A 15,302-nucleotide genomic window follows, 5' to 3' on the forward strand; every position below is an offset into this window, starting at 1 on the left:
CACCTCAAGCTCTCTCCGGAGGCGTAGGCTATCGGGGTCATTCTCGACACTGTGGCTGTCCGGGGCCAAAGTGCATTGCAAGAACTTCCAGAAGACATCGCTCAGGAAGAGGCCGTCCATCGCAAGGATGGATGAGACTGATTGCTCAGTGAACACCATGGCCCGCGCGGCAGACTGGAAGGTGGAGATAGCAAGCACGCAGTGCAGCTCATTGTAGGGGGAGCGGAGTGGCCCAAAGACATCAGGCAGGTAGATGCGCAGGCCAGCAGCAGCAATAACAGTGAAAGCATGGGCCAGCCAGGAATGCGGAATTTGACCAAGGGCGGATGCATTCGTGCCCTTTGCTGGCCGCGAAGAGCTCTCCGCAGTTGATTCTTGAATCTGCTCCAAAACACGTGTTGCACGGTACGCGGCTGCGGCGATGGGCTGCTTGCTTTGCACGACCAGCAGATCCACATGGGCTTGCATATCCTCCACCTGCATATGCCTCCTCTCAAACCACGCCAGCTCCTCTGTTGCACGACCAAGCCCTGAAGACTGCGTGATCGCTCCCGACAGCACGCGGACCCAGCGCCGGAACCCTGACTGAGAAAGGTAAGTTTTGGTTATTGTCTTGATTTTTAGTAACGCACAGCAGTAGCCTCCTCTATATCCTTCGCATCTTTGTCTTTAGGTCGGCGACGACGGGCTGGAGGCCGTGTGATAAGTGGAGGGTCCGGTGGCGGGTTAGCGGTATGAGAAGAAGATGCGGCGCTCGGACCGGCACCGGTTGTTGGTTGGCGGTGACGCTTTTCGCGGCCTTGTGTAGCGTTGGCCGGTGTGTCAGGCTTCTTGCGCTTCCGATACGCAGTTGAAGGAGACATAGGGCTACAGTGGAATGAACATGCTAGATATTTTAACTCGAGAACAGGGACAAAGACGACAGCTTGAATATCACATTTTCTCATTGACAATTCCCATGAGGCATGCATGAGGCACAACCACAAAGAGAAGGACAAAGATATCTATGCTCCCCATTCACCCGACTTGCAAACCGCCGTTGGGACCGCCATTGGGACTGTCACACATACTCCGATTAGCCAACCGCCATGACACTTGCACCCAGTGTTAGTACTGGTATAACAATAAAGCTACTACTCAAGGTCACTGAAAAAGTTATCCAAGTACTTGGAATAGCCAGCTTTGATGTAATAGCAGGACCTGGTGACATTTTGTCATCTTGAAATAATCCCTTATGAAAACTCTAATTTTCTTGCATATATAGTATGTTTGCATAGTATATTTGTTTTGTCATGCCATAACTACTATATTAACTGATGTCCTTTGACAGAACTTGATTATATCGGATCATACCAAGGTTACTTAGTATTACCAGGGACATAGAGGACCATATGGGCCTTGGATAGTACCACTAGTGTATGGATGTATCCATACAGGAAGTGTGGATGCAACCATGTGCTATGGTACCATCCATATGTGGATGCAACCATGTCCATATGGATGTACCCACAGTTTGATCCAAGTTGCCCGTGGCTGCATCCACATATGACGGTGGTTGCATCCATTATGGTATTAACCATGACTGTGGTACCATCCATGTGAGATGGATGGTACCACAGATAATTTCAAAACTACCTATGGATGCATCCATGCATGGTATCAAGCCCAGCCATGGATGCATCCATGGGCCTGGCACCATGGATGCATCCAAATCAAACATGCCGGTCGGATTGATGCCATCAGTGATGGCCGATCGGCTCCCCCAGCGCCCAATACCCTGCAAAGGCCAAGGAGTGGGGGCATGGCCAACTGGGTGGGAGCATGTAGTACATACTCTAGACATACTGTACATCACTTTCCATGTACTCTAGCCTGCCTACTACCCATTTATGATGCCCGAACTGCCAACTAATCAAAAGCCAGAAAAATCAAAAAATATTCAAAACTCCATAGTCTGCCAAGCAAATCTCATGGGACTTGGCCTGTCTTGAAGAGCGAAAATATCTCATTTTTCTAGTGCAAATCAGACAACCCAAAAGCCAAGGCAATAGCATTGCAAGGGTATTTTTCCTGAAATATGCCAGAAGCACCTTCCAGCCAAACCAGTGACTTTCCCGTCACTAGGTGATTGGATCAAAGAGCCCGGGGAGACCTACCGGCTGCACCAAAGCGCTTATTTTTTGAGCCAGATTTGAGCGAGCTACAAGGCATTCACCCCACCATCCAAATCAGGCAAAGCACCATGGTACCATCCACACAGCCATGGATGCACCCAAGGCTGTATGGATGTCCATATGGATGTACCCACAGTTTGATCCAAGTTGCCCGTGGCTGCATCCACATATGACGGTGGTTGCATCCATTATGGTATTAACCATGACTGTGGTACCATCCATGTGAGATGGATGGTACCACAGATAATTTCAAAACTACCTATGGATACATCCATGCATGGTATCAAGCCCAGCCATGGATGCATCCATGGGCCTGGCACCATGGATGCATCCAAATCAAACATGCCGGTCGGATTGATGCCATCAGTGATGGCCGATCGGCTCCCCCAGCGCCCAATACCCTGCAAAGGCCAAGGAGTGGGGGCATGGCCAACTGGGTGGGAGCATGTAGTACATACTCTAGACATACTGTACATCACTTTCCATGTACTCTAGCCTGCCTACTACCCATTTATGATGCCCGAACTGCCAACTAATCAAAAGCCAGAAAAATCAAAAAATATTCAAAACTCCATAGTCTGCCAAGCAAATCTCATGGGACTTGGCCTGTCTTGAAGAGCGAAAATATCTCATTTTTCTAGTGCAAATCAGACAACCCAAAAGCCAAGGCAATAGCATTGCAAGGGTATTTTTCCTGAAATATGCCAGAAGCACCTTCCAGCCAAACCAGTGACTTTCCCGTCACTAGGTGATTGGATCAAAGAGCCCGGGGAGACCTACCGGCTGCACCAAAGCGCTTATTTTTTGAGCCAGATTTGAGCGAGCTACAAGGCATTCACCCCACCATCCAAATCAGGCAAAGCACCATGGTACCATCCACACAGCCATGGATGCACCCAAGGCTGTATGGATGTCCATATGGATGTACCCACAGTTTGATCCAAGTTGCCCGTGGCTGCATCCACATATGACGGTGGTTGCATCCATTATGGTATTAACCATGACTGTGGTACCATCCATGTGAGATGGATGGTACCACAGATAATTTCAAAACTACCTATGGATGCATCCATGCATGGTATCAAGCCCAGCCATGGATGCATCCATGGGCCTGGCACCATGGATGCATCCAAATCAAACATGCCGGTCGGATTGATGCCATCAGTGATGGCCGATCGGCTCCCCCAGCGCCCAATACCCTGCAAAGGCCAAGGAGTGGGGGCATGGCCAACTGGGTGGGAGCATGTAGTACATACTCTAGACATACTGTACATCACTTTCCATGTACTCTAGCCTGCCTACTACCCATTTATGATGCCCGAACTGCCAACTAATCAAAAGCCAGAAAAATCAAAAAATATTCAAAACTCCATAGTCTGCCAAGCAAATCTCATGGGACTTGGCCTGTCTTGAAGAGCGAAAATATCTCATTTTTCTAGTGCAAATCAGACAACCCAAAAGCCAAGGCAATAGCATTGCAAGGGTATTTTTCCTGAAATATGCCAGAAGCACCTTCCAGCCAAACCAGTGACTTTCCCGTCACTAGGTGATTGGATCAAAGAGCCCGGGGGGAGACCTACCGGCTGCACCAAAGCGCTTATTTTTTGAGCCAGATTTGAGCGAGCTACAAGGCATTCACCCCACCATCCAAATCAGGCAAAGCACCATGGTACCATCCACACAGCCATGGATGCACCCAAGGCTGTATGGATGTCCATATGGATGTACCCACAGTTTGATCCAAGTTGCCCGTGGCTGCATCCACATATGACGGTGGTTGCATCCATTATGGTATTAACCATGACTGTGGTACCATCCATGTGAGATGGATGGTACCACAGATAATTTCAAAACTACCTATGGATGCATCCATGCATGGTATCAAGCCCAGCCATGGATGCATCCATGGGCCTGGCACCATGGATGCATCCAAATCAAACATGCCGGTCGGATTGATGCCATCAGTGATGGCCGATCGGCTCCCCCAGCGCCCAATACCCTGCAAAGGCCAAGGAGTGGGGGCATGGCCAACTGGGTGGGAGCATGTAGTACATACTCTAGACATACTGTACATCACTTTCCATGTACTCTAGCCTGCCTACTACCCATTTATGATGCCCGAACTGCCAACTAATCAAAAGCCAGAAAAATCAAAAAATATTCAAAACTCCATAGTCTGCCAAGCAAATCTCATGGGACTTGGCCTGTCTTGAAGAGCGAAAATATCTCATTTTTCTAGTGCAAATCAGACAACCCAAAAGCCAAGGCAATAGCATTGCAAGGGTATTTTTCCTGAAATATGCCAGAAGCACCTTCCAGCCAAACCAGTGACTTTCCCGTCACTAGGTGATTGGATCAAAGAGCCCGGGGGGAGACCTACCGGCTGCACCAAAGCGCTTATTTTTTTGAGCCAGATTTGAGCGAGCTACAAGGCATTCACCCCACCATCCAAATCAGGCAAAGCACCATGGTACCATCCACACAGCCATGGATGCACCCAAGGCTGTATGGATGGAACCATGGTCATGCGTTGTGTGACACCCATGGTACCATCCACAATTTGTGGATAGTACCACCCCCATGGGTGATACCATGGATTTGGTACCTCTTAGGCCCAGGGTTCCGTGGGTTCGATTAAGCCTAAGAGGTACCAGGTAGGGGTAGCCTGAGGTGCCCCACCCCTGGTTGTTCGTCAGGACACTCCCGAAATGGTTTTCCCGGATCCGCCAGTCGTTGAGGAGTTGGGGTCTGTGGTCGGTGCCGGACTACTACCACCCGGGCCGGGGGTGATCCGACATCGGGCCCCGGTAGGTTTGCCTGAGGACGACGTCTGGGCTCCGGCCCTCTCCTTCCGTCCCCGTTCCTCGCCACTGGCGCCCGACGTCATTATGCTCGACGTCGACGACTCTGATGATGTGTCGATGGGACCTTTGTGCGCCTCATCGCCTGGTTTGGAAATGCTACCCAGCCCCCCTCCTTCGATCCGCGAGGCATCAGTGATCGAGATCTCGGACGATGACCCTCCGCTAATCCCCGTGATCCCCTGCCGTCCCGTCGCTCCCCCACCCTCTATAGCTCATTCTACACAAAAGATGTGGGCAAGTACCCAAGGGGCCAATGCAAAAGATGTTGAGTATAATGCAAAAGATGTTGAACCTGGTATAATTGTTGAATTTCTCATTGCATTTGAAGTATATGACTAAGCCAATTACATAAGAAGTAATAGGAATCACCTTTTCTTCAGGGCTGAATATGCGGTATGTAATATTATGGTCCTAATAACACAAAAACAAGGAAATCAATCATCACTTACATAACATTGATCTAGCTGTACACAGTGATCAAACTCACTGATGGCCATCAGAAAGAGTTCCACATTAGTCAACTTAGCTAGATGCCATCAATCCCATCACTGATACCACTCTACAGGGCTTAGAATTAAAGAAATATTATTAAAGAAAATACTTGTTGGGCCATTGCCCTCATCTTTTGCATTACCCCTCTGGGCACTGGCCCACATCTTTTGCATAGATACAGCTATATGAGCTGGCTCCCCGCACTTCCCCGTCGAACCGGGTATCACGGCTTACCGTGGAAGACACCGACGGCTACGTGCCCTCTGCCCCTGCCTTGAGCCGGACGGGCGCGACAGAGCGTTTCCCGGGTGAACCGTTGCGCCGCCTCGGCGAAGTGGTCCGGACCATTACGCCTCGTTGCTCCTTTTGCGCACAGATGGGGCGTCTTTGCACCGTCTGGGGTCAGCCCGGCGACCTCGCATCCAAGCTCCCGGCCAACGTCCGGCGTGCTTGCGACTGGTGCAGTCTCTCGCACCATTGTTGCAATTCGTGGGGCCCGTTTGCGGCCGCTTACGAGGCCAAGGATTTGCGCGGGTCTTCGTGGCGGTTCGAGTTCTGGGAGTGCACGGACGAGGAGGGCGTGTATGCTCTGTTGGAGATGGATTCGCAGTTTGCAGACCTTCAAGTGGTGTCGGAGAATTTCCTCTATCGACGTTTTTGCTTCCGTTTTCTACCCCGCTCCAATACGCTCCGGGCGCAGCATCGGCGTCGTTCGGAGGACAAGGGGCACTCTACCCGTCCCAACGTTCGGAACCGGCATGCGGGCCGTCAACCGTCTCTGTGACGCCCCCCGGGCCCGGTCACGGGATCCCCGAACTGGGCCGTCGCGTCGGCGCTCCCGCTCTCCTCCTCCTCGGCGATCGGCCTCTCCGATCCGTCGGCCAGCGCCGCCTCCTCACGCACGATCTCCCGCACCCCCCCGTTCCGCGCCAGTCACCCCGATCCGTCCCCCACCCACTGGGCCGCGTAGGGACGCGGGCCGCCCCGAAGCGGGAACAAGTTCCGGTCGTGTGGGCCCCTCAACGATAGGGGATATGCCTTTCCGCCCGGAGGATTACCCGGAAGTGCTGCTCTGGTTCGGCGAGCCGTCGCCGGTTCGAGCCGCTGCCGAGGCGCACCGCTTGTTGGACGACCCGGATGTGGCCCAGTCGTGCTGGTTCTCCGCCGTGGGGGTGACGCTCCTGCACCAGTTGCTCACCCGGCCCCAGGACAATCCTCTATCCCTCGGTGTCTTGCGTTCGATCCGGTCTTGCGTTCGATCCGGTCCGAGACTTGCATGTTGATGCAGCCGGCGGATTTCGAATTGATGGATTACCTGGGTCACCAGTTCTCCGCGGCTCAGATGGTGGAGCTGTATACTCGGGTGATGAGTGTCTTCGGGGCCGTCGATGACTCGGGATCGACCCGGCTCGGTTTGTGGGAACAGAGGGCTGTCGCGGATCGTCGCCAGGCCGGTCGCTCGGGCCCCGTTCCTGGGGGTACTCGGCCTGGGTCGGGATCGCGACGTTCTCCCCCGTCGGGTCCTTCGGCGGGTCGAAAGGGAAAAGGCCGGGCGTAGCCGGCGGGGGGTTTTTTTTTTTGTATTTTATTATTTTGTACCTTTTTTTTTTTTTTTTTCCTTGGACTTTTTGCAATAAACCGTGTCGCCCTCTCGTGTGTTCTGTTGTGCAGGCGTAAGGGGATCGCTTAGATTCTGTCAGACTGCGGGTCGGGCCGTGCAAGAACCTCTCCTAAGAACGCGTGCCCGGAACAGAACAGACGGATAGTCGGGCCCGCAAGTGCGGCGGGCGGGGTAGATCGAAACCGAAAGGGCCCGTGAACTCGGTCCCTTGCCATGGTCGGTGGTCGAAGGTTCGAATCGGGTCGTGTCGGGCCCGATGAGTCGACAACGCCTCCTTGCACGGAGTAAGGTAGTTCTTTAGACGATCTAAGCGATAGAGTACAGGGTACACTATCGCGCCTTATATACGCGGGCCCGCAAAGGGATGATCGGACACCCTGGCCTCTACTCCTCCTCCTCGCTCCCATTCCTGGCCACAGAGGGGACCATCGTACATCCCTTGCGGGCCAGGCGCTACTCCTAACCTCCTAGCACTCCTCCCCAGTCCCCTTGTGTCGAGTTGGGCTCGGCGACGGCTCGACGCGTCGTTCTCGGTCACGTGCTTCCCATGTGTGCGTTCCTCCTACTGGGGCGCATGTTCCCCGTCGTCACGTGCTGCGTGTTACGGGCCCGCGATGGCCCGACACCAGCGCCAGAGCAGACGGGCCGGGTCTTATCCGTGACAATATTGGGTCAGAGCATGTTGGTCCAGGCTGAACATCCTCTCACTCTAGTGGTTGATAGTCCAATATATAAGTCTTTTTCAACTGACAGGATTATCACCAACAGGTAACAATTAGCCTTATAACTATGAGGAAGAATACCATTCACAGTACATAAACTTGAATACTATAAGAACAAAAAAAAAAGAGTAGAAGTGGTACTAGTTAGTATACAAGCTGGTTTTGTAATAAAGTTCATGAGTTTGGGGCTGACATCTAAGTTGCTAGGATAATATACCATAATATATTATGCTGTAGCCATAATAATAATATGGAATAATTTAATATTCATTCTGGCCCCCAGGCATCATATAATCATAATAATAATAACAACAATACTTATGGCATAAGTAATATTAAATCATAATATAATAATCGCCAGCACTATTATCAAATGGTTTACAGGTAAGCTTACTGGACCCACTCATACAATGCTGAGACACCTGGCATACGGTGGACCGTACCATACCCCCCCCCGTACCGACCTTCATGGCGCCGGGGTACGGTGCGGTGACGGTCCGGAGGCCGCCATTGGCCCATATCTCGGCCGTAAATGTATGGCCGCACCCATATAGGGTACGGTTCCCTCGGTTTTACCAGTAAGTATATGCATTCAAATGAATTTTATTAAAGAAAACCCCCAAAGCAAGCCAGCAACTCTTGTCGTGACTATGAGTTGTTCATGTCGCCGGTCGGGTCGATGCAGGAAGGTGCGAACTCCGTGTATTCCGTTCGCTACCATTTACTGTTACACAGGTGCAGAAGATAGACAGCTAGCTATAACCCCTGGCTGTACTGGAACGTCATCAGAAACGCCGACCCGCACCAGGACCAGGACTACGAGGTATACAAATATATGCGCGGTACTGTCCGTGGTACTGAATGAGTTGTAGATTCGGGCGAACTGCGCGGACTGGGGCACGCTGTCGAGCGCCTCGCAGAGCACGGCGGGCATATCGGGGCGGCGTTCGATTTGAGCGCGTCGCTGGCATTGTGAAGGACTAGTGGGTCGATCAGCGCCAGCCTAGAATAGACGACAGCTGGCGATCTACGAATATATATATCCCGATATCAGTGTGTTTGTTTGCGATCCGATTACCATTAGACAACTTGACCGTGCGCGGTGCTTGTAACGGGCATCGACATTGGTGGGCTCTCGAAGACCATTTGGCTCTGGCTCCGGATCAGACTAGGACAGTCATAGGGAACTTGAAGCAAAACACACTGTCAATTGTCCGTGCCCTGCAATTCGACGAGCATAGGACGATGTAAAGGCCCCTCTGCCGTCCAGTGACGCTTTCAGCTGTTTCCGACCATGCATACTAGCCAAGGTTTGGTCGAAGGAACATAAACTGATCAGTGTACTCACTGGGCCAGCATCGAGTTAGAGAATACTGCATTGACAATTTAATATTCGTGAACGGCTGTACCACGAGGTTCTAGATTGGCTCACGTTTGGGCTGTACGAGAAACACGGCGCTCCATGCCACTGTCAGAAGGATAGATTCAGAATAAGGCTGTAATGAGAAGTGAGGTCGTACGATTATCAGGCATGGTGATGAACTGAAAAATATTGAGCTTGGCTGCAGGAAAGCACAATGCTCACCAGAATCAACTGCAACACGCCGGCTGCGCTAAAAGTGCAGGTAAGAATGCAGATCTCGACCCATAAAACGAAGTAACCTCGTGATACTCGTCGTCTCTGCTTTGACGTTGGCATTCCGTTCCATTGAAGAACACTATACGACGCACCAAGCGACCAAACAATGATCCTGTCGATCATCCTCCGCGTGTCACGCACCATCGCGAACTCGTTCTCCTCCAACATGGTCTCGCGCAGCTTCCACAGATAGAAGCACAGGGACGCCGCGGTGAGGACGTCGACGCACGGCCCAATGACAGACACGCAGAGCATCAACCACCGCAGGCTGGTCTGGAACACGACAAAGCCGGAGGAACGCCAGAACCCGACGAGCATGAACATGTTGAAGACGAACCGCGCGAGCGTGAGGGAGGAGCAGATGCTTGGGATCAGCCAAGATCGCGAGAGGGTGTGTATTCGAAGTGCAAAATAGGACTGCCACACAGCACGTTAGACACAGTTACCAGGGTTAGAGAAGGCAAACTTGGATGAGGAGGTTGATGATCGCGGAGAAGAGCACGGTAAAGGCAATCGAATGCGGCGGGTCCGCGAGATGCCCGATCTGCCCGTAGAAAGTAACAAACATTCCGTAAATCTACATCTGTGTGAGTCCCCCGGGATGCCGCAGAGCTTCTGGACATACCGCATGCCACATCGCAACAGAGTGGCCGACTTCGATGCACCTGCCATTCTGCGGGTCAGCATCTCCGCGTTTCAGGCTAGTCCAGATTAACGCACCAAACGGCACCGACTAAGGCCTTCGCTGCCCCAGAAGAGCTGTAGAGACGATAGTAGTGGAAAGATTGGAGGGAGGCGACGCCGAGAAGGAACGTGGAGAGCACGGCTCCGATGAGGATGGGACCGGCGGTGCTATCGAGGGAGGGCATCAGCAGGCAGAGTCATAGGAATGAGAGGGAGTGGGAGTGTGTGCACCTTTGGAATCAGCCCCGCGCTTTATACCCATGCCCGTCACGCCAGCTACATAGCAGATCGTCATGATTCCCCGCTATCAAGTTGTTGCGAACTGCCCCGGGCCTGGGCAGGGAGATAGTAGATGCGCGAAGGCAGGAAAGCTGCTGGACGACAGATTGGTTCGACGTCTCGCATCTTCTGCTATGCTCATCGGTCCGTGTCATACGCCACGGATCGAGCCAATTGCGGGCGAGGCCAAGGGGACGCCCGTGCTACGTAGGTGGCGCGGAGCATTCGGTATCTTTCTCTCCCACCGGGACGAGGAATATTCAGCTAGTCCAATCCTGGGAGCACACCAGCGAAGGCATGGATGACGGGAGAAGTCAAGCCGCGACTGCTGACATGACGTGTCCGAAAATAAGCGCAGCGGCGTGATCGGGAATCAGCGATAGATTTTCGGCATTTTCGGAGCTATCGTACATGTACATAATGTGCGGTAGATACATACAATCACAGATAGTGCTGGCCAAATATAATTATATTATTTTATGGGCATAATATATTATAATCATATCATATTCAGAGCTCCAACCCAATAATATATTTGTAGTATAATATAATCATATTCAGCTGTGAAATATGAATATGTTATGAATATATTCAACTATAATCTAGTATGCATATCTCTTGATATGTTTCACATATTTGCTGCTAGAAAAAGGAATCAAAAACATAAAATACATGCTGGATTGTCAGTGCAACTTCCTTTTGGGCCTCCCTGGGTTACATAGGACTCTCAAAATACAATCAGGGGCATTGTCACTAGTCTTAGGTTAGCCAGTAGATACTTGATCAGAGGTCCTACACTATGTTTAATAGGTCAACCCAAAGTGATCACTCCTGACATTTGTTCCTACTAAGGGTAATGTATGAATCACCATATATAATAGATAATATGTGACATTTATCAGAAGTAGGGCTAACTCAGACTAAGATTAGTACTATGACTGAGTACATAGACTGAGAAAATAGCTGTAATCATCTACCTTACTATAGTTGAATATTCTGCGACTATAATATAGTATAGTCATAATATAATATAATATATTCAAACATAATCATATTCAAGTGATCCACAAAGTGCATAATATATTCATAATATTCTGAATATATTCAATATTTAATCAAGCATAATATAATTCTGGCCAGCACTAATCACAGACCAGTGACCTTCCCGGCGCCGGCATTGGCCGCAACGATGGACGCCACTGAGGACGCAGCGTCGAGCGTGTACGAGTATGGCATCGAGGTGAGGCTGCCCGCGGCGACCTGCCAAAAAAGGTTAAAAGAGTGATACAAGCGGGTTTGAAAGCCTACAGTGTCGAGAGTAGAGTTGGTGAACACGTTGTTGCGCTGGACAGCACTTGTTTTGCAGTCAAACGAGATGTTGCATCCAACAACGCAAAAAGTACTCACAAGCCGCCGTTGAGCGTCGTCTCGATGGGGTCCTTGGCGTTCGTGAACTGGTTGTCCTCAATGAGCGTCTGCGCGCCGTCACGCGAGTCGACGCCGGAGTCGAGCAGGCCGTCGAAGTGGTTGCTGTAGATATGCGCTGTGCCGAACCGAATGGAAGGCGTGCGCGAGTTGATCTGAGAGAAGTGGTTGTGGTGGTAGGTCACTCTGTGGGACGTTGGTTACGCCTCGACTGGAGAGGCCGAACATACCGCAAGTGCCCGCTGTCCTCGGAGCCGGTGTTGTCGGAGCCGCCGACGAGGGAGCACTTGAAGTGCTGCTGGAAGACGTTCCATGAAACCGTTACAAAACTGCGGGCGCAGATTAGATGTGGCCGTATCGTTCGGAGAGAATTAGATTTTACTCGGTTCCGTGGTTCATGTCCAGTTGGCCATCGTAGAAATCCTTGTCGTGCGTTAAGTCGGAGGTGAATGTGTTGTGCTTCCCAGCCGTCAGCAGGATCAAAGAAAGCATCCGAAGAAAACGCGCACGTCCACCCAGATATTCGTGCTGGTTTGCAGTTCAATCAAGTCTGTTGGCGCGGGCGATTTGGAGAGCTGCAGGTTGCGGAAGATGACGTTGGTGCCTTTCTATACGAGTATAAGTTGAAGCTTTGAAACATGCTTCAGAACTTACCTTCACACGGAAGCCACCGCCGGTAACTCCTGAGTTTGAGCCGATTCCGACGATGGTCGTGCTAAATTACTCATTATTGTACTCCGCGCAAGGGAGGTTTCCACCAAGACTTACTGGTTGCCGACGTCGATAGTGTCGCCATCTGAGAGAACAGATTAGAGTGACATTTAACTGACACTGAAAGAACAACAGACCTCCGGTGATGATGCCGCTGATTTGCACGATTTTCGCCGAAGCTCCAGTAACAGCTGAGCGAAGGGCGGAAAGGCTGGTCACGCTAGACAGAGAGCGCGTGAGCAGTTTGAATTGACAGTGGGGCATCCTCTCTCACGTTGTGGTAGGACCGCCGGCACCGCCAGTGGTTCCGCCATTGAGGGTCGCATAACCGACGAGCTGGTTGACTGGAAAACCAGTGAGTGAGTGGACATGAGTATGCAATTGAGACATACCGGGAGCAGCGCGTTGCTCGATGGTGGCTGCGCTAACAAGAGCGAGGAGGAGCGAGAAAACTGCGACGCGCATATTATATCTGATAAACTGGATCGACAGCCAAGCAAGAGCCAAGGAGAAGAATTTCTCTGGGCAAGCCTGGCCAAGCCTTCCAAGCTCTTATACACCGACGTCCGGCCCGGGGAATTTCGTCGGAGGTAAAGCTGGCCCACAAGGCCCTCAAAGTGGACCAACGTTTAATCCTCGGTAAAAGCCCCCGGCAAGCAGACAATGTGATCACGAAGGACCGCTGCCTGGAAGAGGAAAAGCCGTGGTCAGACACCACAATGAGCTTATGTCTACAATGCCAAGGGACGGTGCCTTGACGCAGCCACACTTTTTCCTGGGTCTTTCTACGTGCAGAGTGAATATTAGAGAATATTTCGCACCAGGGAATTAACGGACAGACGACATGCTAATTGAGGCAGCCGACACTCCTCAATGACCTGTTTCTCCGTCTCAAAGCGGACCGCCGGAGCGTATGAGGCCGGGTGTAGCTGATTTGGCCAGCAGCAAGATGGCCTGCCAAAGCGCAGTCGCATGACGTCCGCGCCGTTCATTAAAGGATCATCGTCTTTCGCCGCTTCTTGAAGTTCTTCCATATAGCGACAGCTCGAAAAAAGCTCGTGGTGGGAGGAGGTAAAAAAAGACTGATCCGGTCACCATGACGAAAGCATCACTTCCTCGTGGGAGATTTCCTCCCTCAGTCAGCGCCATCATGGCGCCTTTTTGCTCGACCGTCTTACGCACGATGCGTGTCCCTGGTCGCACGCCAGCAGCGTTTCTCTCCTTATCTCTTCACCATGCCCTGGACTAACATCCCCCTCAACGACGGCACCGGTCCGTTTTCCACTTATTCATCACAAGACGCTCATTACTTGAAGGCACAAGCATTCCCAGTCTCGCGTTCGGGACAGCAGGACTTGAAGACCCCGCTGGAACCGTAGAACAAGCACTAAGTCTCGGTGTCAACCACATTGGTGTGTGCCACCCTCTTCCCTTGTCGCATGCTCATGTCGTTCCTATAACTTAGACACCGCGCAAATATATGGCAATGAGAACGAGGCCGGAGTCGGCATTCGCGATAGCGCCCTCCCCCGTGACGAGCTATATGTCACCACCAAGTTCTCCGGTGGTGGCCCGGAGCTGAAGAGCATCAAAGAGAGCTTCCAAGATAGCCTCGATAAGGTGCGCTTATCTCGTTTTATCCTGCTGTTTATAGTCTGAGATATTTTTGTCGCTGTGCAGCTTGGGACGACATATATTGATCTCTACCTGATTCATTCCCCTCGTTGGGCACAACCCGACATCCCCAGCGCATGGAAGGAGCTCGAAGACATTCGCGGCCGGCCTGGTCAAGTGCGTGCCCTCCCTTACCGTCACGGTCATATTTATTTACCCGTCCGGCAGAAGCATCGGTGTCAGCAACTTCTCCGTTCAGGACCTGACTATCCTTCTCGCCAGCGCGAAGGTCAAGCCCGCTGTCAACCAGATTCTCCTTCATCCATACGTCTTCGCGCAGCAAAAGCCCATTCTCGAGTTCTCCAAGAAACATGGCATTGTTATCGAGGCGTATAGTCCACTCATGTTTGTTGATCTCACATTCCTGCATATCACCCGCTTGATGCAATATAGTCCCTTGCGTCGTAACCCTGGTGGTCCCCTGGACAAACCAGTCCAGGAGATTGCTACACGTCTAGGTGTCACTCCCGAACAAGTTCTTTTAGCTTGGACCAAGGCAAAAGGTGCCGTAGTCATTACGACCAGCACGAAGAAAGAGCGCGTCTTGGGGTATCTTCATGCTGGCGATCTAGGTGTGTGTGTGTGTTTTTGTGCTGCATCCTTATCGTGGACCACCTCTCATAATTTCTCAGAACTCACTGAAGAAGATATTGCCGCCATAGATACTGCTGGAGCGCTTGGGCTCCCGCTGACCTTCTCTGGAGTCTCCGTTTCTCGTAGCCATGCTCGTGCTCTGGCGTTGTTCTTCATCTTCGGGCTTGTGCTCCTTGTGTTGATCAAGCGCATCAGCATCTAAGTGGGGAGAGCTCTTATGTAGAATGAGGCAATGAACCAAGTTGTCTGTAAACTAGCTGAGCATAATTGAAGTTTCCTTTGGCCTAGTCCACCTTCATCGCATATTTTGTTTCTCTTTTGGACAATGGCTGGAGTTGCTGGTACAGCAGAAAGTTAAGTTTGTTTCCTTGCCTCATCCTGTTTGCAATGCTAGATATGAGTCCTGAGTTGACCTCCCCTTTG

General features: G+C 51.4%; 2 protein-coding genes across 2 annotated transcripts; one reads left to right on the forward strand and one right to left on the reverse strand.

Moving 5' to 3' along the window:
- Window positions 1–8,953: 8,953 nt before the first annotated feature.
- On the reverse strand, window positions 8,954–10,381 carry MIND_00636600 (Saposin B-type domain-containing protein; the record flags this gene model as incomplete). Its single annotated transcript, XM_037363104.1, has 11 exons — window positions 8,954–9,025; window positions 9,078–9,174; window positions 9,222–9,246; window positions 9,306–9,341; window positions 9,394–9,415; window positions 9,459–9,486; window positions 9,536–9,554; window positions 9,605–9,929; window positions 9,979–10,089; window positions 10,138–10,177; window positions 10,233–10,381. 11 exons carry the CDS (start codon window positions 10,379–10,381, stop codon window positions 8,954–8,956), a joined length of 924 nt encoding a protein of 307 aa, XP_037221025.1.
- Window positions 10,382–13,846: 3,465 nt separating this feature from the next.
- MIND_00636800 (uncharacterized protein) lies at window positions 13,847–15,081 on the forward strand (the record flags this gene model as incomplete). Its single annotated transcript, XM_037363105.1, has 6 exons — window positions 13,847–13,883; window positions 13,928–14,023; window positions 14,077–14,231; window positions 14,292–14,402; window positions 14,485–14,857; window positions 14,918–15,081. The coding sequence occupies 6 exons, from the start codon at window positions 13,847–13,849 to the stop codon at window positions 15,079–15,081; spliced, it is 936 nt and encodes a 311-aa protein (XP_037221026.1).
- Between the last annotated feature and the right edge of the window lie 221 nt (window positions 15,082–15,302).

Source organism: Mycena indigotica (genome assembly GCF_014461135.1).
Source record: "Mycena indigotica strain 171206Taipei chromosome Unknown Mind.scaff0005, whole genome shotgun sequence".
In the NCBI taxonomy this organism is placed as follows: domain Eukaryota; kingdom Fungi; phylum Basidiomycota; class Agaricomycetes; order Agaricales; family Mycenaceae; genus Mycena; species Mycena indigotica.